The 24,739-nt window shown below is 38.8% G+C and overlaps 1 protein-coding gene across 1 annotated transcript; it reads left to right on the top strand.

Annotated features, from left to right (window-relative positions):
- Window positions 1-10: 10 nt before the first annotated feature.
- On the top strand, window positions 11-21,721 carry rbm27 (RNA binding motif protein 27). The gene is made up of 21 exons (XM_085364612.1): window positions 11-174; window positions 4,169-4,287; window positions 5,448-5,575; window positions 6,090-6,163; window positions 6,867-7,060; window positions 7,520-7,831; window positions 8,562-8,789; window positions 11,873-12,049; window positions 12,950-13,096; window positions 13,205-13,358; window positions 13,803-13,956; window positions 14,095-14,328; window positions 14,428-14,559; window positions 14,759-14,884; window positions 15,053-15,127; window positions 15,231-15,407; window positions 16,605-16,709; window positions 18,651-18,878; window positions 19,082-19,165; window positions 19,330-19,449; window positions 20,381-21,721. The coding sequence occupies exons 1-21, from the start codon at window positions 116-118 to the stop codon at window positions 20,483-20,485; spliced, it is 3,132 nt and encodes a 1,043-aa protein (XP_085220738.1). The 5' UTR covers window positions 11-115; the 3' UTR covers window positions 20,486-21,721.
- Window positions 21,722-24,739: the final 3,018 nt, after the last annotated feature.

Genomic DNA, 24,739 nt, shown 5'->3' with positions numbered 1-24,739 from the left:
GACCTGCCTGTGAAGAGAGACAGAAGGCCTTAAAGCTTATAAATTTATAGACGATGAAAGTAGGGTTGTCAAAACGCTCTTTCTTTTTGTAGACAGTATTGTAGTCCTTCTCACAATGATCATAGAAAATGTTGAAGCCTTGAAATCGTGGCTGGCAAAGCTCCTGGAGCCGATGTGAGTATTGAAATGAAATGACATTTAGCGTGCATGCTACGTAGCTGCTTTAGCCTGCTAGCCGCTGGGTTAGCCTGGCATCAATGGCAGATTCTTGCACGAGTAGCTAACCATCGCTTGTTAGCCTTTCGAAGCACAGAGAGGCACTTTTACTTTTCATTAGTAATGATTGTGCATGATTTAGCGAGTTTGCTTGCGTTTGATGCACTGCGAATTCTTGATTCTGACACTATGGTAGTTAAGAACGCAGTTGGCGCACGGTAGTGTAACTTTATCACAGTTCTGTAGCAAGCTCCTAGCCTTCAACGTGTAGCCCCTCTTGCCTAAAACAGCTGTTGTATCTCTGGGAAAAGTTACTAATTAAAACTGTAGCTATTAGCTCGACATATTTCATAGTTAAATGCACACAAATACTTTGCCTTTGGAGTTTCCATAGTAACACATGCTTTGTAAGCGTTACGCTTTGTCTGTTTTGCTAACGCGAGATCCTAAAATTCTTTTAAATATGTTGACGAGCTCAAATGGGTAATGGAGTGCATTAAAGGATTTAAGTTACCCCCTCCCTCTCTTTTTTGTGCTGTTGGGACAACACACAGTCACTGTTTAATCAACTAATGGAGTAACTCCACAATATTATCGTTGTGTGTCCGAGGTTCATCCTCTAAAAATAAGGAGTTTTTTGCATAGGGGAGAAAAAGTCCTTGCAGAGCCAAAGTGAGGCGTATTTAAGCTGCTTTAACTAAAGGCTGGAGTTCAAGTAGGCATAGTTTCATTCACATTGTTATTACATTTATATTGTTGGTAATTATTAATCATTGGGAATTTCCATGGTCAATGATCCTGTAGTTAAGGGTCAAATTTGACTGTAGCTTTAGTGAGTCAGCAGTTAATTAACTACTAGCAGCTTGTTGCTTGAACTTAGGGCTGTTCGATATAACGATATATATCGGATGATGTTATAAAAACGTCTATCGTTTCATTTTACGCTATCCTTTGTTTCGTGGTGTCGCAAAATAAATTGTTTACGGCAATATATTTTCATCGTTTTGATGGTCACTGTAGTGGTTATATTAATTTCTTAAAGTTCTCTTTTTCTCTTATATTTTATATAACCACACTATGGATGGACAAGCGCCTGTTTTTATGCGTTGTGGTTGTTTATGTTCCACATAAACCTTTCACAATAAAGCTCAAGATCCTGTTGAGACTTTTCAAAATAAACTGAATCACGTGAAAGAGCAGATTATTTAAGGATGGGAAGTAAAAAAAAGAGCCGCCAGGTGTTTAAAAAATAAACCTTAGACTCAAACGTTAGAACAGGCTTTTCCCCGCAGCACGCTGTGTAATAAATCCTCACAAAGAAAACGGTGGCCGTTACAACTTATGTCTAAAAATGTATAGTTTCATGCATCGGTTAAAACACTCGACTCCAGCTACATGACGCGCAGCTGGAAACACTTCACGCAAGTCCAGGTTCCAGTAGTTCCATAGCTGACAGTCTCGGAGATCTTTTAGCTTGATTTCTATTTTTTAAGTTTAAAAAAGCAAATGTTGTGTAAGTGGAACTTTTAAACTCATAAATTATTTTGAAAAAGTGCAGGTAAACGCACTGAAATCGTTTTACCAGGCTTTATATTAAATTTAAAAAAGGCATTCGTGCTCAAACTGCAAAGATTACTCTGCTGTTAATTGATTTATTGAGCTTCATAATGCATTGGTCCAGTGCTATATGTCTGATAACTTTGATACTGAAAACCAGCCACAGACTTTTACTTGCATTTTGCAGTGAAGTATAACAAATTCATCCTGTCAGTTTGCATAAATACAAATTACTCTTAAGAAGACAGCGGTCGTAACTGCAGAAGAAGCCATCTAGTTAAGATGCATACATCTTTTCCCTAGGAGACTGTAATGTTTCAAACATGTCAAACAAACTCAACCATTGGCTCAGTTTAAAAGAATAAAATAGGTTTGATGGCTAATAACTATTGTGAGCACATGATGCAAACTGCAGCAAAACTGTATACCAGTGAGCATAAGACGATAATGATCGTGTTTTACGCTTTATGGGCTCTGAAGCTTACATATTTTGTTGTTTTTGTATTTTATTTTGTATCACTTTTGTTTTCCTGTACTTAATTTATGTATTATTTTCTGCATTCATTTGTGTGTTAATAGTTTATGGAACTTAGTTGATTTTGCAGCTGTCTGTCTTGGCCAGGACACTCTTGTAAAAGATATTTTTAATCTCAAGAGTCACATTTTCCTGGGTAAGCAAAGGTTAAAAACAGTGTAGATAACACTGAGCTTTTTTTTAATTTTATTTTATTTGAAAAGCTAGCAGTAAGTTAGACAGACACACCTTGACATGTCCCTCATTTTGTCTTGACATTTAGCTTACTTTGCAGGAACATCTGAGCATTTTTTTTATGCCCACAGAAAGGGTGACCAGAGTGACCAGCTGTAACACAGTGAATTGCAACGCTTGTGTAAAAAGCCAAACCACAACGACACTTCAGACATAGTCACTGCCCTATGTCATTTCTTTCACATGCTCAAAACCCCCTACATTGCATGCATTGTAGCACATCAGAGTTTTCAAAGAATGTGCAGTTTTCAAAGAATGGTCATCAAACTTAGTTGTAATCATAATTAGGGCTGCCACGATTAGTCGACTAGTCACGATTACGTCGACTATCAAAATCGTCGACGACTGATTTAATAGTCGACGCGTCGTTTGAAGCTTTGTAAGATCCTGAAAAACGCAGGAATAAGTAGCAGGATTTAAGAGTGTAATAACGGACTGAAACAGAAGATGGCAGCACTGCATGTACAAGGATACCAGCTGCCGTTAAACCCCGAAGAAGAAGAAGCAGCGTCCCAGAATTCATAGCGCAGCCCAGCGCAGTTTCCAACAATGGTGGCAGCTAGTTAGTTTTAATATTGCTCTTATTATTCTTTCTGGGTCACAAAATAAACATTTAACATATTTTCAGGCGAGAATGTAGCTGTGTAAACCTCAAATATCTGCTCAGTTTATCAAGACACCGCATATTTTCAAAAGCGCTCCGACGTTTTCGGAGACGTCTGTTACCCACTAGCTCGATAGCTAGCCGGGGGCTAGGCTAACTAGAGCCGTGAGAACACCGGACTCCCGGCAAATCTTTTTCAAACCCACCGCCGTCTTTCGCTACTCAGGTTAAACATGATATATGAGTCACTTAGATAACTTAAAAATGTAATTGTTTGGCTTTTTTTAGTATTTTATTTGTTCCTGAGTAAATCGGTTTGGCTGAGATTAAAGTTATAGTTTTTACACAGCTGAATAAACGTCAAGCAGACAGCTGATCATCAGAAGTGTGAGATGCTCGAGAATTTACTCCGGTGTCCTGTTATATTTTAGATAGCAAGGAGTTTATTAAACTTCACCGAAACAATCTGCAAATTTCATTACAATTTAATAAACTATCATCTTGTCTTTATTTTTAGTTAGCACATACCTTAAACAGTTAAAGCTGTAAGCTAATGACAGTTATATAAGAGCAGATGCTGCTGGTGCAATAAGCTGTACGTTTTACCTCCAATGGATGATGATCTGATTAGTCGACTAATCGCAAAAATAATCAGTGACTAGTTGACTATCAAAATAATCGTTTGTGGCAGCCCTAATCATAATTAAATTTTAAGCTATATTACCAATGTTAAGAAATGCTACCATGGAAACCTGTACTCCTTTCCTTCCTATAAGAATAATAACCTTTCTTTTACTTTATGCATTTGGTGGATTGTTTAAGTTTTGTGGCAATGATCTGTCCCCCTTTGAATTTTACGCTTTGCATACATAGATATGTAAATGAATTTGATATGCATTATATTTCAGTTGGTTCAACTAAAACATTTCTCTCAGTTTTAACAGTTTTTTCTTATTAGATATATGAATGAGTGTGTGTATAGATAGATAGATATGTTTTAATATATACATTTTAATCTGCAGATGTGATGCTGACCCCTCTGCATTAGCCAACTATGTAGTTGCTCTTGTGAAGAAGGACAAACCAGAGAAGGAACTGAAAGCACTTTGTGCTGATCAGCTTGATGTCTTCCTACAAAAAGGTATACATTTTATTTTATTTATATAAAGCTTTTCTGCTAATGTGTCAGCAGGCAATTTTGACATTTTGTAGCTCTTCCTTGTTAAGGTGGAGGAAAAACTTTTGCTCCATCATTAAGCTAACAAGGGATTTATTCGTACTCCCCTTGCACATGTCAGACAATAGAGGCTTTGCAGTTAGGTCACAAATCCTTTGGGAATCAGACCTGGTGGCATTGTCGAGGTCAGTGACTAAACTGATTATTAAAAATTAGTTGCTAAGTTTAGACAGATCAGAAGTTTTTTCCCTGCATACAAAAAATGCAGTACCCCTGCAGAGGGGATTTAGTTTTCTTTTTTCCCCTCATATGCCACCAAGACTGTACTATATAGTTTAAGTAGCTCAAACATGGAATACATGTGGTTATCATAAATAATATTGAAATTATGCAACTTGTTTGATATAGTAAAACAGGCTCTTTGTCTTAACAATGTTAAAAAACTTGATTGAGGCTAGAAAATGACCAATATGGAAATAAGTTGATCAGAAGCATTTGATCCAATTGATGTGTCGTCTTGGCTTCAATTAAACTGATAATGTTAGCCATTACCTGCAACACAAACTGCTTTTCAGCCCCCAGAACTCATATGTATTACCCATTAACAGTCACACTGATGTAGCCTGCATTCTGTAACAGGCCATGTTAATGAAATATCACCTGTATAAATATAGTGAGGCAGGCAGAATACAATGAAATGTATAGAGTCTTAAATTTGAAGTGGAACATCAGCAATGCTATCTTCCTCGTGGATGCCATTTGTGGACCCCACATGTGGCCACCAGAGGGAGTGTTGCATCGTTTGATAGTGACTCTGTATCCAGTGTGATGTGTCCTGATTCAGTCTCTTTATTTTTAGCTCTACACTATTAAAATTAGTTTAGGGGTTTAATTTAGTTGGAAAACATGTTGATGGTTATTACATATGTCTCCTGGATCACTTTAGAATTTTTTAATGTTACATTTTTTTAATCAGGTAGCTTTCCCACATGTCATGGATGCAGTGTTCATATGTGTTATTTTTTATGTGTGTGTTATGCTTTTAGACTTTTGGCCCTTTTTCACAAGACTGAAAACTGCATGCAGTTTTTAATGTGTTCTCGTGATTAATTTTGTCCTTGCAGAGACGGTGGGATTTGTTGATAAGCTTTTTGAATGTTTGACGACCAAGAACTACCTGGGAAATCCTGCTGCCAAGGAAACTCCCAAAGAGGAGATTAAACTGCCTGCAATCAAGGCTGAAGTTGTTGAGGTACACCCTGAAATTGAATAGCTCGCCTTTTGAAAATGAGTGCGCGCACACACACACACACACAATTTTTTTTTTTTAAACTGGTTGAGTGGTTTTGTTGGAATGGGCATTTCAATTTGAAATCAAAGCTTTTGATAAAATCACTTATTTTGAATGCTTTTTTGTTTATTAAGGCTACGTCCACACGTACATGGGTAGTTTTGTAAACTGAGATTTCTCATTTTCATTTAAAAAAAATTAAAAAATATCTCGTCCACACGTGCAGTTTTCTAAAATTATCTCCGTCCACATGTAAATGCAGAAGTAGCTCACAAAGAGCCAAAGTGAAATCCTCGACCTGTGAAAATTATCTCGCCATTCTTCTGGAAGAAACGCGTGTGAAAGAAAGGCCCAAACGCATTGAAAAAGCTACGTTTTTAAAAATACCCATGTATTTGTGGACGTAGCCTAAGTTTTAAAGTTATATTATAGCTGATGTTTTTTGTTTTGTTTATTTTGTTTTTTCCCCCTCAAGGCTGAAACACCCGAGGAAGAGAACAGGCGAAGGAGAAGTCCTCTGAGAAATCGCTCTGACTTCAATGAATCCAGGTATATGGCTTGCATTTAACTTTGTCTTTATAAGCAGCTAAAACATTTGCAGGTAGGACACACTTGTTGAACTGTTTAGTACATATTGATGTTGTGTAGTTGTATAGCGATCTTACCAAGCAGCTATATTTCCAGCCCTCCAAGTCCTGCTTTTGGCTTGATTAGGCCCTCGTGTCCACTAATGTGTCCCTTGGCTGTGGCATATCTAGTGTTGGGTGCAGATGGGAGAGTTCATTCACTGATATACGATAATTAACGTAATTTGAAAAGAGTTACGTCTTTAATATGTAGGGTATATTTTCTGCATATTTTTAGAAATTAAGTTGTTATTAATTAATTTTTTTACTTTATTTTACTTTCTTGAGCTTCTGCTGTGAAAAGCTTCTGTTAATGAAACTAAGCACTTCCCAATAGTTTTAACACAAACAGCCCATTTGGGGACTTAATGGGATTGTGCACACATAAAACAAAGGTAATTAAGCCTTTCCCTAATAACTTGTTTCAGATAAAAGCGTACTTCTCTCAAACAAAGATCATTATTTCAGGGTTCATGTTATGTTAAAGACACACAGAAAGAAATGATCCTTGCGTCTTCATTTGTTATAAGAAGACCCACATTCGTGTCTGAAAACCTGTGAAGTATTCCTGTGTGATTTATACATTTAAAATCAGCAACGCCTCTAACTTCTCATCATCCACACAGGAACCGCGATGAGAGGAGGCGAGACGAGCGCAAGCGCCGTGACTTTGATCGGCACGGGAAAAGCGGCAGCGACTCCCACCGGGAGCGCCATGAGCGGCGCAGGGGCAGCCCCCGCGGGAGAAGCTACAGCAGGAGCCGCAGCCGGAGCGGCAGTCGTGGAAAGAGCAGGGATAGGGAGCACAGAGGAGGCAGAGGTGAGAAAGTCCCCCCTCCCACAACCAATAACAACAACAGCACAGGGGAACAAAGATTGAGGCGCGAAGAAGCTCCTGAATCTCTCGTCAGCACTGCTAAACGGTGCATTAGTGACGGTGACGTGCTGTTGGAGACATGCTGGTGTGAGGCGCTTTAGATGAGAAGACTTGTAGAAATTACGGATGTAGCCGACTCTCGTTTTTATTCCTGTCGGATTGTTGGACAGTGTTGCTGGGAGTTGGTAGAAAGGAAGGGAGAATGTGGACAGCTTTGCAGTCCTATCACTGGGGGTTCAACAACATGGGTTGGGATTGGTCTTCTTACCACCAAGGTTAATCTGCTCATCTTTGTCATTACAAGTTTCCCTCTTTTTGTAATCTATCATTTAATGTAGTGCTTTTAAAAGTCAGCTATGATACAGTACACAATGATTTATGTGATTTACTTGTTTTCAACAGACTTCAAGTCAAAGTTTGAGGCAGAAAGGAAGGACACTGACGGATACAACTCTTCCACCACATCTGGCTCTCAGCAGCAGCAGCAGCAGCAGCAGCACCCGCCACCTCTCCTTCCCTTACACACACCTCTGCATCCCTTTTCCTCTTCTTCCTCGTCTTCAGGAGCTGGGGGTGTACCGGTAGCAACACTGGCTCACTTGCCCGACAGCACTACAGACAGCTGGTCTAGCTACTACGGAACGAGGCAAGATGGTGTTTGCAAACCTTTCAGCAAGGCTGCTTCACTCAAACAGCGCTGCAGGGATTACGATGGTAGGAGCAGAGTTAATCATCCTGTTCTCAATTCCTTTGATTCCTTCTTTCTGTCATTTCGTGTGTCTGCGTGTCTTTTATTTTATTTTTTATTTTTCCATCTGAGAGCCTTTTATCTGCTACAGCCCAGTAGCATTAGGGAGATGTTTTCTGTGCATTTCAAAGGGGATCAGAATAACACTGGAGCTTTTTGATGAGATTTAAAGGAAATGTTAAGTTTATGACGGCTGTTGTACAGTTTGCTCAAGTCTCTAGTTTAAACACTACCTTTTTCTTCCCCTGAGGCTTCTGTGCCTTGTTTGGTCTCTTCACTAATGACCACTGCTTAGCACTCATCCTCTTGTCCCCAGTGAAAGGTAGAAAAGCAAGCTGGTTCCCTCTCACTCCCCTCTACACTGAGGCTCAGGAGAGTTTAAACTTACCCACTGTCCCTGAAGTACATTGCTTTCTGTCACAGTGCTCAAACACAGCCACTTGGGACCCAGTTCCTTAATGAGGCTTTGGTGTAAATACATGAACTGTGTGACTTGGCTGCTTTAAACTTAGATGTTTATTCATTTTGTTTAATTCCCATGAATTTTTTATGTTATTGTGTGTGGTGTCTTTTTGTTTGTTTGGCTTTATTAATGTGTGTGTGTGCATGTGTGTTTTGTGACTGTAAAGCAGCAGTTTATATAAACTCCATGTTGTGTACGATATTTATGAATAATCGCTTCTCTCCCTCACACAGAAAAAGGATTTTGTGTCCGTGGTGACCATTGTCTCTATGATCACGGCAGTGACCCCCTCATAGTCGACGATGTCAATCTACCAAATATTATTCCATTCCCACCCCCACCGATTCTGCCACCCGCCGGGCTGCCCATGCCCCCCATCACTGAACCACCTCCCAACCTCAGGATGCCTTCTATGCCACCCTATGGCCAGCCACCACCACCAGGTGTTTTCCCTATGACAGGTGAGTATTAATGCTCCTCTAATCCATAAGTTTGTGCTTCATCATATTGCGAAGTTTTACAATTTGCATCTACAAAATAGTGAAGCCAGAAGAACCGTGTTCCTCTCTCAAACATTTGGTTTTGTGTGAGACGCGTTGTTCTTCCACTGGCCTTTTTCAGTCTGGTCACAATATACATACCTTTCCTTTGGCCTGTAGTATCATTGATTTATGAAGATATTTTTGCATGAGTTTCCCCAATGTTTGAGAGCTAACAAACATCTCTTTAATATAATAGAAGTAGGATTAAATCATAAATCGTTTTCATTTAGAAACAATTTTGTCCCCACTCACAACAAAATCCAGCTAACTAATATGGTAAATAAATGGTAAATGGCCTGTATTTATATAGCGCTTTACTAGTCCCTAAGGACCCCAAAGCGCTTTACATATCCAGTCATCCACCCATTCACACACGATGGCGATGTGTTGAAAGTGTAGCAGGTCACATGTAAGACATCGTGGCCTCAGTAATGTGACACTGTACTCCTTACTCTGATGGCTGATTTGACGACACCAGAGGTTTTAAATATGTAAAGATTCAAATGAACGGTATATTGGAATTAGAGCAGGGCGATATGGCCAAAAATATTTATCACGATATATATTTGAAAATTTGCGATAACGATATAACTGACGATATAATTGATGCGAGACAAAATACAACTCCACAACATTACTAGCGCAAAAAGACAACCTATCATTTATTTTCACTTAAACAAAAAGCTGGTTTTTATGTACATTAAAGCTTTATAAAAATGTAACAGTGCAAATGCAAATTCCTTGCTGAAAGTTTAACCAAAAGGCATTTCCAGTAGAAATGGGCTGACATATCCTGAGCATAACCATGTATAATATTCACTGAACTTAAAAAGAGGTGCTTTGCAACATTAAACTGCAGTGTGCAGTACGCATTTTTCGGACCATAAGGTGCACGGGATTATAAGGCACATTAAGCGAAACAAAGCAGTCAGATAAATCAAACTTTATTAAACTCATTCTTCTTGCTTCCTCCACTTCTGAACCATTGATTCATTAATGTTGAATTCTCTGGCAGCGGCTCTATTCCCATGTTGTTGCAGTATATTAATGACTAACCTCGTATTGTGGATGGATTATCTCAGTTGTTCTCCTGACTGAAGATTGGTCCTTTTACAGCATCCTGCCATGTGATTGCATTTGTCTCTAACCATGAGGAACCTTAACGTTAACTTTTATAAGTGGAAAAGTGTTAGTGTTCGTCCTCCAGCTTCACTGTTTATGTTATGCTAACATAGCTGTGTCGCTAGCGATCACGTAGCACATAATTATATACCAGCTAGCCCAACTTCAGTAACCCTACAAACGTCACTGCTGTTTAGTTTCCTGTCTTCATTTATGTTGGAAGTGATAGCAGAGCTGTACGTTTGATTTTTTTCAGAAATCTCTCAGTCAGAACATGCAATATCATGCTTAGGTAACTAGCGAAACTAGCGAGCTAACTTCCGCTAGCTTCCTGCTAGCTTCTAACTCCGTTAAATGTAATACATTTTGTTTTCATGGATGCCTGGAAGTTAAACTTCATAGTTACACCTGGTAAAGCAGCAATGCTGATCGTTTTATTAAAGATGAAAGAATTTAGACAGTTTTTAACTCTTAGTGATGCTGCAGTGTTCGTTTGACCTGAAGTATACGGAGTTTAGGACCCAGATTACTCCCAGATTTAAGGGCATCTTAGTCCGACGACCGCTTGCATGTTCTGCAAAAAAATGTGCTTTGTCGTGTATCTGACGGACAAACACCAAACCAGTTCCACGTCACTGAAGTTGCACCATTTTTACAAACCAATTCTGGTTCATCTGTTTCACTCAACAATCGGCCATGTGCGTATGAAAACAAAGGCACTGCGCATGCGCGTTTTACTCATATTCTATCACGATATTTCATTTTCCTATCGTTGCCTAACATTATACCGGTATTACCGTGAACGGTATAATATGGCCCAGCCCTAATTGGAATGAGATGTCACCACTCTGGTGTGTAGAAAAGCAGCTGTCTTCAATATTATATGTATGTATATGTGTGAGTGAGTGAAAACACTTGCCCGACTTGACAACGTGCTCAGTTGTAAAGAGTTTTTGTTGAATTTCTCAAGGGAAGAAATCAACCTGTGCAATCTTCCTGCCTTTGAGTTGCACTATTGCCGATCAGTTTCACACTGGCTGTGTTTTGTTTTTGCAAATCATCATGATGATTTAAAAAGATGTATTTAAATCCAAAGCGCAAAAATCTTATGTATCTACATACGTTTAGAGTAGACGTGCTACACAGTAGATAGCTGCCCATTGATCATAAACAGTACATAAAAAAAAATATTTTGCCTTTTTTTTTTTTTTTTTTTTTTTAAATATATATTTCAAACATGGGGGGTGATGACTGAAACATTTGACCTGATAGGCTTTTATTGTTTCAGCTACTTTTTAAGGCTGTTAAAGTTATGAGATTTCTATCTTCCACTTGATAAATGGATAGTGTGTCATAAAGTTTAAGCAAATCTATCGAGAAGACGCCGCAGTTTCCTGGTGCATCTGCTTTTATATTAAAGCAGTCAGATTTTCACTGAAATACTTCTTTAATACTATACATGTAATATACTATAGAGTCATTGCAAATTTGCATTTTGTCATTTCCTTTTTTTTTTTTTTTTTATTTATTTATTTATTTATTTATTTTTTTTTTGGTCATTTTTATTTCATTTTGATTTTTTGGTTTTGATTTCAGTTGAGTTTCATTTAGTTTCCAGAGTTGATTTTTCTCATTTATTAGTTTTATCGCCACATTTAGTTTTTGTTGTAATATTGACTCCATTTTATTTCATTTTAATTTTCCCAGTTCACAAAATAATTTTAGTTGGTTTTAACTTTCTGTTTTGTTTAATCTAGTTTTTAGTTTTCATTTAATTGACTAATTTATTTTCTTTCACATCTAGTTTTAGCTTTTAGTTGTAGTTAACTATAATGACCTTTTGTACCTGAGACATCAGCTTGGGCTTGTGTCTCCCTCAGGACCCCCACTGATAGCAACCAGTGGGATTGATACCCCCAACCACCAATCTGCAATCACTTCTTCTCCTCCCGTCGGACCGCCTGGTGTGGGCCGACCTCCTACACTTCCTCCTCCTCCTCCACCTCCTTCCTCGACCTCATCTGTGTCTCTTCGTCCCCAATATGTCCAGTCTGAATGTAAGCAGGGCTGCTTTTGCTTTTCAGATTGGGACTGTGCATTTGGAAGAGATTTTGCTGTGTTGCTTTTTATTTGGGTGTTCCTTTTAGTGTGTTTATGTTGTTGAGTTGTTATTTTTTTACTTCTCATTTCTGTGTGCTTTAATAGTTACAGTATGATAAAGGTTAGTTTACTAAATATCTAAAATAACTAAGATGGTAAGGGTTATTTAAAACAAAACACTTTTTGGTTCTGTTTCTGTTTCCTGTCACTGTAAAGTAGTTGTTGTATGCCGTGTGTGTTTGTGTGCACAATTGGCATGTGTTTCTTGAGCCTGCAGTAACAGTTGTGGACCAGAAGGTAGCGCTGTGTATTAACCTAAAAACAAAAAAACCAAGCATCTCTGGGAAATTTTGTCATGACTCATTTAGTTGAGTGCTTCCTGCTATGATTATGCACATGAGGGTTTCAGTTACAGACTCTTTAAAAGACTTTAAAGAACTAAAAAGAAATTGGTCTATTTGGTATTTGCAAACTTTGGGTTTGTGATCTGTTACCACAACTGCCGTGAAGGGCCTCTTTCTGATAATTTTGCACTTGTGTGTCACAAATGTAGATAAGAATGAAAAGCATCATCTTGGTTGTTAATTTTTATCTTTGTTTGTTTCTTGCTGGGTTATTTTGCGCACTTACAATAACTGTAATTTTTATTTCTCGCATTTTGTAGGTTTTGTTTATAAATTTTATCCTGGACTACATGTTAAACTCATGTCACAGGTTGCTACCTATTCAGTGGTTACATTTAAAGTCAAAGATTCTTTTTTTATTAATATGTTTGCTTGTATTCACTTTTTCATATTTTTAAATGTTTTCATATTCCCCCCTAACGGTATGTGCGTCTGTTCACTTTTACACATTAGACAACTACGATGCAGAAGGCTACAACCCAGAATCTCCAGGCCTGACTGTAGCAGGACGTAACCCATATCGTCAGTTTATTCCCCGGGTGCAGACTCAACGCTCCAACCTCATTGGCCTCACCTCCAGTGAAGGTCAAGGCTCCAGAGGTAACAACCTCATTTACAGGGTTTTTTTTTTTTTTTTTTTTTTTAATTCAACCTGATCCTGGGAAATTGACCTTCTCAGACTGATTTGACTTCTTGCGTATCTTCTAGCTGCCAACATAGTGATCCAGACAGAGCCAGCTACTGCACCCAGCACTCCTGGAAGTAACGTGTCCCGTTTCAACACAGAGCAGGACAGCAGGAAGAGGACCATGGGACCCAGTACAGCTGAAGGGCCAGCACCTAAAAAACCCTGGATGGAAAAGTAAGAGATTAAAGAAAAAAAATCTACATATTTGATTTAGGATGTCATTTATTCTGCACAGTGTTTTGTTTTATGTGAAGAAATTGGAGTACGGTAGCCAGCTGAAATGTAATCAAGTTGGTGCCTCACCCCATTACTTATTACTGCTCAGGAGGTCAGCAGCAAGTGTTGTCTCAGTTGTAAGCAGGTAGATACAAGCATCCCAGTCATGAGGATTTCTTTGCATTACCTCTACTTGGAGTACATTTAAACTGTCATACAGGTTGTAGGTTGGAAGTAGTCTTCTTTAAATAAAACCATAATATGGCCAAAACTTGAATCCCAGATCATCAATCATCGCTAAATTTTGATTAACTCATCTGCTTTTTTCCTTCATTTATTTATTTTTTTTATGAAAACAAAACTACCAAATTAGTGATGTTAGCACTGAAATGTTCTTTTTAGGCCAAGCTTCAACAACCAGCATAAGGGTGCTTTTCCCAAGAGGACTTTTTATGTGAACACAAAGTTGGAGGTGCGCAGGATCCCGCGCGAGCTCAACAACATCACCAAACTCAACGAGCACTTCAGCAAGTTTGGAACCATCGTCAATATACAGGTAAAATGCATCCAGTTTTGGTTGTTGTTGTTGTTTTGCTTTTTTTAATGAGTGCTCCCCACAAAGTTCATAGACATTAGGCCTGCAGGAGAATGAATTCAAAACATTTACGGACTTGCACGTGCACTCTCAATCCAGGTTGTGTTTGGCGGAGACCCAGAGGCAGCATTGATCCAGTACACAAAGAATGAAGAAGCCAGACGAGCCATATCCAGCACAGAAGCGGTCCTTAACAACCGCTTTATCCGCGTGTACTGGCACCGCGAGCTTGGTGCTAATGCCACAGGCCTTCAGCAGCAGGAGCAGAGCTCAGGGAGCCAGGTTGCCGGGTCAGTGCCCAACCAGGGGCTGCAGCACAGCAACATGCATAAAGTTGGTATTAACAGCGGAGACATTGAGAATCCTTTGATGACAATTTTATATATATTTTTAAAATATCCATTGATTTACCCTCACTCGTTTTATCTGCAGGGGATCAAGCAGCACAATCCAGCTGCTTATGTGTTGAACAAGACTGTACCCAAGCATCATCTGTCTGCAACAGCTGGGGCCACGACAAATGCCAAGTCGGACAACCTGAATCCAAACACGGACACGGCTGCTGTATGTTTTAAGTTTATCTTGCAGACAATATCAGGCAAAGTGGATATTATATAATATACAAAAGTATAATATTATGATGGCACGTGTGTTACAACATTTTCACAGTGATTTATGTGTGTTTGTTAGCTAAAATTGTATTTGTAAAGAAATTAATTATATATTAATTTTCCTTTTTTTGCCCCTCCACCTTTCTCCTTAGGTGGTGCCTGCTACTACGAACACCCTGAAGGGACACTACACTTCCACAGCCGCCAAGTCTTCCTCAAAGAGCCTTGGGAAAACGGGAAAAGCACTGGAAGCACATGAAGCTCTCAAGAAAAAGCAGGCACGTTGCTTAACTTGGTTACGCATTTTGACCATTAAAAGAATAGCAGAGCTAAGCCATTTCCTTCTCTCAGGAGCCACAGCTAAGAAGGCTACTACCACTGAGAGAGAAAACTGTTTAGGGGGTTTTGAATGTTTTTGATTCCCTTTTTCTTTTCCCCTCCTTTAGGAGGCACTAAAACTCCAGCAAGACATGAGAAAGAAGAAACAGGAGATGTTAGAGAAACAGATTGAGTGTCAGAAAGTAAGACATTTAACATTGAAACTATTCTTATCTGTAATCCTTCCTCTTTTTCTCCAGTGTACTGTCAACGTTCTTTCTGATACCATTTTTCGTGCCCTTCCAGGCGCTGATAAGTCGGCTGGAGAAAAACCGAGGCATGAAACCTGAAGAGAGGGCCAACATCATGAAAACGCTGAAAGAACTAACGGAAAAGATCACCCAGCTCCAGAATGAAATGAACCTTGCCTCCCAGGTCTCAAGCGCCAAAACTAACCACAGCCAGCCCAAAACCAAGACTGATGTAAGTTTGGCTTCCTTTTTGTCTTTGTACGTAACTGAGAGTAGGGGCGGGAAATTTAGGCCGAAAATTATATCACACATTGGTAGAGTTGTTTATTTGCCTTTTTTTCACACTTCACAGGTCCTTTTTAAAAAGGCGTTTCTTCACATAAAAAACATTTTTATATGAAGAATAAAACTGCATACATTGAGTAGGTAGATGTTTATGAGTTTAAATTTTTTTATATACATTTTGTGTACTCTAAACCTTAGATGCTGGTGGATTAATGTATTTATGGGGTCTTTATTAAGCAGTAGAAAGAAAGACCCTCCAGATCTCAATTTATAATATCTTAAAAATATTTGCTGTGTTTTCTAAGTTTAAGAACTATATAATATCTCTGAGCCACTGGTAAAGGAGAGGGGGAGTACATTTCTTTCTTCTTTTTAGGGTTAGACAGCTTGCCTCGAGTGTGCTGACCGCATCAAGGGGGGGGGTGAGAGTGCGTAGGATTCCACTGATGTTAAACCAAAATGTGTCAAAAAACATTCTCTATAGGCTCTAAAACTACTTGGCCACAAGGTATAGACATTTACGTATATACAGGATATGTGCACACAGGTACTATATACCAAGTGAATAACCAATAACCGCTCAGCCTCAACAAATCTTTGCTGTTTTCACATTCGTTTTCTCCTCTTTGCATGTAGTTGTGTCCTAGTCCTAGGCCCTTTTCAAATTTCAGCTGTATGAGTTCCTATACCTGGGATTGGGTCCTTTTTAGTCTGAATGCAATGAAAAAAATGGTTCTTTTGGGGGGGGGGGGTTGTTATTTTTCCTGGAAATTCCAAGGAATGCTTATCTTTTAATCCATATTGAAAGAAACGGTTCTTACACTAATCTTAAGTTTGCAAAAATTGAAAAAAAGATCAAAAAGTCAATGTTGGTTCTGTACAGGACCGAAGTAGAGGATCTGTTTGAATATTGGGTGCATAGGAATAAAGTTTTTTTTTTTGGGGGGGGGGGTTGGTTTTTAATCACAATTTCGATTCACACAGTTTTGTCTTGATTGACCTTGTTAGACCAACAAGCACGCTCCACCCCCCCCCCCCCCCCCCCCCCCCCCCTCCTTTATTTGTAAACACAAGTTGATATTTGTGTATTTAATTGCTTCTCTGGATTAAGTAAACAAATTTCTTTTCTATGACATGCGATCAGGCCCACAAGGAGCTGCTAGATGCTGAGCTGGACTTTCACAAGAAGATGAGCTCTGGAGAGGATACAACAGACCTCAAAAGAAAACTGGGGCAGCTACAGGTGGAGGTAATACTCTGTCTGTCTGTCTGTCTGTCTGTGTCTCTCTCTCTCACTCACTCACTCACTCACACACACACACTCACACACACACACTCACACTCACACTCTCTCACACACACACACACACACACACATTCTCTCTCTCACACACACACGCACAGAAAATACACATGGATAGAAACAGACACAAAGTTAATCATTGACAGCATCTTGCATCATCAACACTTTCGTTGAGAACTGAATTAGAGGATGTGATACCAAGAAATGCCTTAGAGGAAGTGTGCAGATGAGATTATAGTCGCAGCCTGTTCTGCAAGGGGTGGAAAGAGATGGTATCTGTCCACCGATTAAAATAAATCAAATAATATATTAAATTCATTAGTTTATTTGTGTTCTGTCAGACGTGTCAGGCAGAAAGGTTTTTTTTGTTTTTGTTTTTTAAACCATCTATGTTCTGTTTGTTTTATTTGACTGTGATAACTGGAACCTGATCCTGCAGTTTCTGCACAAGCTCCAGATCCGCTGTGTTTAGTGTTATTCGCTCAGCTCGAAGCTTCGTAAGAGTCCTAATGAATCTGATGCGAACGTCTTGGTGATACCACAAGACACCTACACAAGATGTAAATGACCTATTGCTTCCTTCCTGTTAAAAGGGAGTTTCTCTTTCCCGCTTACCCCAATCGCTACTCATAGGGGACCGACTGTTGTGGTTTGCACACTATCGTCACAAGGTCTTTACCTTGCAGCATAATTGCCTTGAGGCGACTGTTTTTGTGAACTGGCCTTATATAAATAAACTTGAATTGTATTCAGTAATGAAAAAAAAAAAGAGTTTTATGGTAAATTTTCAGTTTACCTCTGTACTGTTATCTTAGTCGGCTCCAGTAGTTGCCAGACGCACTCCTCCAGATGCTTGCTTTGTAGTCCCCTCGGGGTTTTGACACATCAGATTAAACAGCATTTTATTACTACACTCCATCAAAGTGTAAGGAGGTAGACTTACACACACTTATCTACTGAATTGGTGGCTTTTCTTGAGGTAATTAGTATTGCAGTTTTGTTTGGAGTATTTGTACATTATATTTCATGTTCTATAACTTGCATTTAACCTCATCTTTGTTGCATTCATTCTGGATCAGGTCTCTTGTAAGTTAGCGTGGTTTCCTGGTTAAGTGAGCAATGACACATAAATAACACATCTTCCCAGTGATTCTGCCAAAAGTCATTAATTAGGTTTCAGGTTAGGTCATGCAGCCCATACAGTTATTTATTTGTATTTTTTGGTGTTACACACAGTGTTTTCTTCTTCTTTATCCTCTAAATTTGCTGTGCACGCAGACGGCTGTGGCTTAAGATCAGGCTAACAACAACATAGCTTTTGTTAGCAACAACCTGCTTTGCATTTTTTTTCCTTTAACCCCAGGGTCTTAAATTGGCTAGTTGTTTAAAAATGGATATGCATCCCCCATCCATCTAAACTCGGCCCGCCTTCTGCACATTAAACTGCAGCCACTTAAGCAAGCCCAGAGGAACATCTGCTAACGAAGCCAAATAAGACACACGTCCTACACTGATGGAGCTGCGCCTCATTAAAGTTTGAGACACTGGTCCTTGTAAGAAAATCGCAGGATGACAATTAAAGGGAGAGTGGTTGTGAGCTTGTGGAGTGTCTGAGAAGGAAGGAGATGTTTTTAAAAATGGAGGAGTGACAACTAGTGGTAAAGGGCAGAAAGTGAGAGAGTAAGGGTTTGTAGAAAATGTTTCAGCTCTGAAGGGTTGTGATGGCCTGCTCCTTTTTGTTGTTGTTTTTGTATTTTTCCATAAACTTTTTTTTTTTTTTTTTTTTTTTTACAGTTATTCAATATATAAATTAGACACACAGTGGTGTGTAATTGTGTACTGAAATCAAACAGCGTCCAGTCAACCGCCCTTTCTGTCCTCCTTTAGGCAACACGTTTGGGTTTGATCTGGCCTCCAGCGGGTCGAGGTCGCGGCCGAGGAAAGCTGGGCCCAGATCCTGGTGCGATGCACGTGGGCCGTGGCCGGAGTCGAAACCGGGAAATGATGGCGCGCGGCGGGGCTGTGAACCGTATGGTGGTTGATCACAGACCCAGAGCCCTGGCTATTTTAGGGGTCACTCAGGAGGAAAAAGAAGAGCTAATGCCGCACTTTGTGGTAAGAATATGGCAGGATCTCTCCCTCCAGTAATACAGCACGATGTTATTGCTAAGTAATAAAAACTGTAGTAATAAATACCACTTTATTCCCTCTTATATCTTTTAGATATGTTAAGTGAATCATTTTCCCTGTGATAAGTCATAAATGTTTTGATGTGTATAAGTATATCCTGATTGGCCAACTGATATTTTTAAACCTAGAAATTTGGTGAAATCGAGGATCTCCGTGACCAAGACGCCAACAGTGTCGTCATGACCTTTAAGACACGGAGTGAAGCAGAGAATGTAAGTCACATGGCTCCAAATGTGTATGGGCTACATGTTCTCTTAATCTTGCTGCTTTTCCTCTAATCCTCTTCTAATAATAATAGAATAAATTAATACATTAAAATAATTAAAATACTCCAGTATAGCATCTAAAAGAGCTGTACCTCTCTTTGGTGTTCTAGGCAGCAAACCAGGGAGCTAAGTTCAAAGGTCGTGTTCTGCAGATTTCCTGGTACAAGCCCAAGACGCCCTCTGTTACAACGGAGCCCGAGGAAGAGGAGGCTAAAGATGAGGACAGTGCGGTATGACAAATACACACACAGCTTCATGTTTTCCCAGTAACTAAAACAAATTAAGGAAAGGGCGTTGTGTACGACACAACTTGAAAATCTGAGTTGGGGAAACTTTTGAAGTTTTAGTTACATTCACAAAATTTTACTTGGTTATTTCTTTCTGCTGCTTGTTAATTTTTAACAGCAGCTCCCAAAGGAAAAGGAGTGCTAGCCTCTCAGTACTAAGAGCATCTTAGCCCCATGAGTAAAACTGCATTACTGTCAGGTGAAATCCTTATGCTGTATTTATTTAAGGGGTTTGTTTCCTCCTTTGAGGTTGTGCCATTTCTTATATGTAACTTTTGTTTTTAAAGGTACGGTTGCCATTCTGAAAATGTGTCTGTGCACAGGTAGAGATTTGTGGTCAGATTTCCTCTGACTGCAGATCTACTTATAGCCACTTCATGCTCATCACGTTTTATCACAGGAGCTGAAACAGACAGATTTCTGGACAGGTCTACAGACTAGTTTGACTGGCAGAGATTAGGATTAATTTCCTGAGACTGATCAGCAGGTCACCTGTCATGGTGGATTCACCGATGGCTAACCAATAGAATGGAGGATGTCTAAATCTAAAGCATAAGAAATATCAGAAGCAGGCAGTCTGACCACTATAGGATTTTTAAGATCAGTACCAATATTTGGTGATTTTAAAATCTGATATTCCAGTATATTTTTGGATTGTTTTTTTTTTTTTCTTTAAACAGTTACCTAACATTTTTTATTTGTTACAATATTATTAAAAATAGCTAATATCAGACTAAATAATTTCCCTCTGCTACACTTTGAATCACTTTCTGTTTGCTGTGTTCTAAACATGCATGTTGCCAGGAGGAAAGCTGACTTAAAGTTTCCAGAAAAAGCATAAATATAAATGCTAACATGGTATTTATTTCTACAGAAGGAAGCTAGCTCGTATTTACCTGGGGAGGAAGAGGAAGAAGAGGAGGAGGAAGAGGATGACGATGAAGACGATGAGTACGAGAGTCGATCTTGGAGGCGATAATGACATTCGTCATTATCATTAACTGCTCTCCGTCAGAATCAGTGGTCCCCCACTCCCACTCCCACGCAGATTAAAATTGATGTAAAGGAACTCGCATTTTTTTTTTCCCTTTCCAGTATTTTCAAAGTAATTTTAGACTCTAATCAAAGTAAAAGAAAAAAACGTCTTTACTTTATTGTACATGAAAAGAAGTGTAGATGGTCAACAGTTTTTTGTATCCCTCAACTAAACAGTTGTTTAAAACATCTCACTTTTGCTGAGAAAGATACATGTTTAGTTGTTCTTATAGCTAGAAAAACTTATGTAAGTTTCTGTGTGCTTACCAGATGGACAATATCAGTAATGCACAACATTTGTGTCGACTGTGAATAGGTATTTTTATACATACTGTATTTAAGCTCTTTTTCTCACCAGTTTTTGTAGAATCTTGTCCTCCGTTCAGGGACAGCCATTCCATCACCAACAGAACGTTCTCTGCCGCTACCACAGAGAAATTTATTTATTCTTTTTCCACACTGCATAAATGCACTGTGCCGTACCGATATTGGCAAAGTATGGTACAGCTTTCACTTCGCTCATAGTTTTGATGTGGTAAAGCCCAACGTGTTAAAGGATTGCATCTTTCTTTTTCCCTAAATGTGTGCTGGTATGAATATTTGCCAGTGCACATGCATGTTGGTGTTCCTAATAAACAGACAGACCCATAGAGATGCTGCACCGTGGCCATACAGCCAGTGCAGGTACAATAGGATACCAGTGCAATAAAAAAAAACACAATCAATGTTTACAAACTTCCATGCACTTCATATACAGTCATGTAGTCATGTTCAGGAAAAAATCGCCCCCACACACTTGTATTTTGTTGCTCACTCAGTTGTCCAGTGCCACTCTGTGTAAATACACACCCAAACACATGTTGTAATGTTCATCTGCTAAGAGTGCGTAACATTTTCACTTGTTTTCTTCTGTCACTTGGTCATTCAGAGGCCCTGACGGGACAAAGATCAGATCACCCATTTCAAAAATGTGAGATCCATAGACAGGTGTTTGAATGTAATGCTTAAAAAGAAAAAAAAAAAAGAATATATAAATAATTTCTTTGCCTTACACAGTCAGCGGATTGCTGAGTTTTTACAGGACGTGATTTACTTTTGTAAATTTTGTAAATGCTTGAAAGAGAAATTACTGATCTTTTTTTTTTTTTTTTTTCTAAGTTTAATATTTTTTTGTTTTGTTTTTTCCCCCCCTTTTTTTTTTTTTTTTTTTGGGGGGGGTTTAACGACTGATGAGGTTGTGTCAGGTAGAAAATGTTGAGCAGGAGAGCTTAGTATCTCTGCTTTAGTCGCAAGAATTTTGTATTTTCAGTTTTCAACCAGTTCATATTGTTATTTGACTAAACTTGTCATTTAAGTAGGTTTTTGTTTGTTTGTCTGTTTACGAAATATAAGAGCTGCTCCGAGCTGTGGAAAACACTCTGAAAGACACTGAGTCATGCCCGTAACAACATTGATTTAGCTTAAGTGCAGCTTTGCCTCTATCTGAATATTGTCAAACTGTGCTCCGAAGCCACTCTGTGAGTAAAACCACAGTGTGTGAGTTCATGATAAATATTTTTATTTTCTGTTTTGCCTTTTTTTTCCCCCCCATATACTGTATTTTAGAATCCTCAAGGTGGGAGGAATCAAAAACCATTAAAACTCACATACAAATGTATTTGGTTAAAGAATTAGTCCTGTCCCTTCCACCAGATGCATTTACATGCAGCTTAATGACGTTTTGTTTGATTTATGCTTTTTGTAACTCAGCTAAACTGATCATATCCAGTTTGAATGAAGCACCATAGGAGAAGAAAGACTTTAACTTATTACTGTGCAGACTTTACACAAGACATGCGTGTAGAAATGTGCGCATTTCTACACGCATGTGCGCATATATATATATATATATATATATATATATATATATATATATATATATATATATATATATATATATATATATATATATATATATATATATATATATATATATATATATATATATATATATATATATATATATATATTAAATAAATAAAAATAAATGCACATTTTGGCCTGCGTGGTCATATATTCAGTCAGTGATTACAATTGGTTTTCTTTGCTCCCTAATGCACGCTGGCACCACATCTAAAAGGGTGCAGATCTTCCTCCCACCTACAATGTTGGTAGTGCTCTTGTGTGGATTGCATATCTGACTGTTGACTGATACTCAGACGCCTCCTGCCAGCGACCTCATTGTCCCAAAGCTGATGTTTTTACTTCCAGCATTAGCGTCAGAATGATGTGTGTGTGAGAGGAGAGGCTGTTGCTTTTCCCTTTGTACTTCATTATGATTTTCTCATGTGATGTTTTTGTTTTGTTTTTTAAATTTAATGAGGTCACTGGCAGGTTGAAGGGATAAACCTATACTGGCGAGGTTCTTGCTTTGTGTGAGTGAGGATTCAGAGAAGGTCTCCCACTTTTTGTACTATCACACAATGGTGTAAAAAATGTAAAGTGTTTATTGGATAATAGTTTTGGATTTGTTACTGTTTATATTTGCAGGATGTGGATGTATTTTCTTCATGTATTTTGTTTGTAAAAATGGATTTCTAATTTACTAGCATGTTTGCTTTTGCCAATAAAGATGGAGGAATTGGGTGCTTATAAGGCCATTTAAAAAAAAAAAAAAAAAAAAGAGGGGGGGGGAAAAAAACAGAAAACATACATAAATATAAATTGGATCTGGGAGGGAAAAGAAAAGGTAAAGAAAATGAAAACATGTCAGCATTGGCAAGGGGGGGATTTCCAGGCAAAAGCATTCCAGAAAATATGAACCTATTCTCTTGTGTGGTCTCATTCTTCTTGCATGTGCTCGGTAATTAAATAATTCACACTGCAGTATTAGTACTTATAATTAGGCTATAGCATTAAAGATTATACCTGTGCTTAAAACACATCAAATGTTATGACTAAACAGTGGAATTACTGAAAGCCATTAGATTTTTTCCTTATACTTTAAGTACTTTGATGCATGAGTGCATTAACCTTTTTTTAAATGGTGTGTTTATCAAACCTTCTGACAATTTTGTTTTGCTACATCTGGCATTTTTTGCAATTTATGCTTAAAGTTCGGGGTGAAGGCACTGATGACGTACAAGTGTCAGAAAAGCATATCACAAATGACACTTAAACCCCTTATAACACTGAATTTACTTATGGTAGAACCTACTTTGAAATTCTACTCTACGTGTGTATTCACATTTATCCAAGTGTTATTGGGTCAAAATTTTAGCTCTTTTTATTGGGGGTGGGAGAGCTCGAGCCTATCCCGGCTATCATAGGGTGAGAGGCAGGCTGCAACCTGGACAGGTCATCAGCCTGACACAGGGCTAACAGAAACATGGACAATAATTCACACCGATGAGCTATTTAGAATCATCAGTTAACCTATCTCCACTGCATGTCTTTGGACTGTGGGAGGAAGCCAGAAGAGAACCCAAACAAACAGGGAGGCCCCAGGCAGATTGTGGGGTCGAACTCCCGACCTTCTTCCTGTAATGAAACAGTGCGTGCCACCATGCTAGTCTGGGAAGTGTTATGGGGTTATTTCCAAGTATTTTGAAGTCCATCATGCCATCAACATGATTATTCACAAGTGGAAAATATTCAAGATAGCTGCTAATCTCAGGAGTGGAGGTCCCAGCAAGTTTATCCCAAGGTCAGACTGAAATACACAGAGAAGCTGCAAAAAACACGAGCTACATCTCCGACTCTACTGGCCTCAGTCAGCATGTTAAATAATAAAGTTCATGACAGTACAATTAAGAATAAGACTGAACAAGTGTGGCTTGTTTGGAAGGGTTGCCAGGGGAAAGCCTCTTCTCTCTGAAAAGAAGATAGCAGCATGGCTTAGGTTTGCAAGAAATTGGATCTGAACAAACCACAAGATTTCTGGGGGGAAAAAGTCCTCTGACCAGGGGAAACAAAAGTGGAGTGTGTGCCCATAATGCAAAAAATTAAGCACAACATATTAACAGCATACCAACTGTCTGTGCACTTTGCAGTCACTTCTCTGTATCCCAAAGTATTCTAGAGTAAAATGTGAAGCCATCTGCCCAACAGATAAAGCTTTGCACAACAGCTGAGGAAAAAAAGAAGTGAGATTCTGCAACGGCCCAGTCAAAGTCCAGATGTCAGCTCAACTGTACAGTCATGCATAAACAAACGACAA

This window comes from Diplotaxodon limnothrissa, linkage group LG10 (assembly GCF_057381915.1).
Source record: "Diplotaxodon limnothrissa isolate DT_005_m linkage group LG10, D_limnothrissa_male_GT1.1, whole genome shotgun sequence".
In the NCBI taxonomy this organism is placed as follows: Eukaryota; Metazoa; Chordata; class Actinopteri; order Cichliformes; family Cichlidae; genus Diplotaxodon; species Diplotaxodon limnothrissa.
This window is presented reverse-complemented; position numbering and strand designations above follow the sequence as displayed.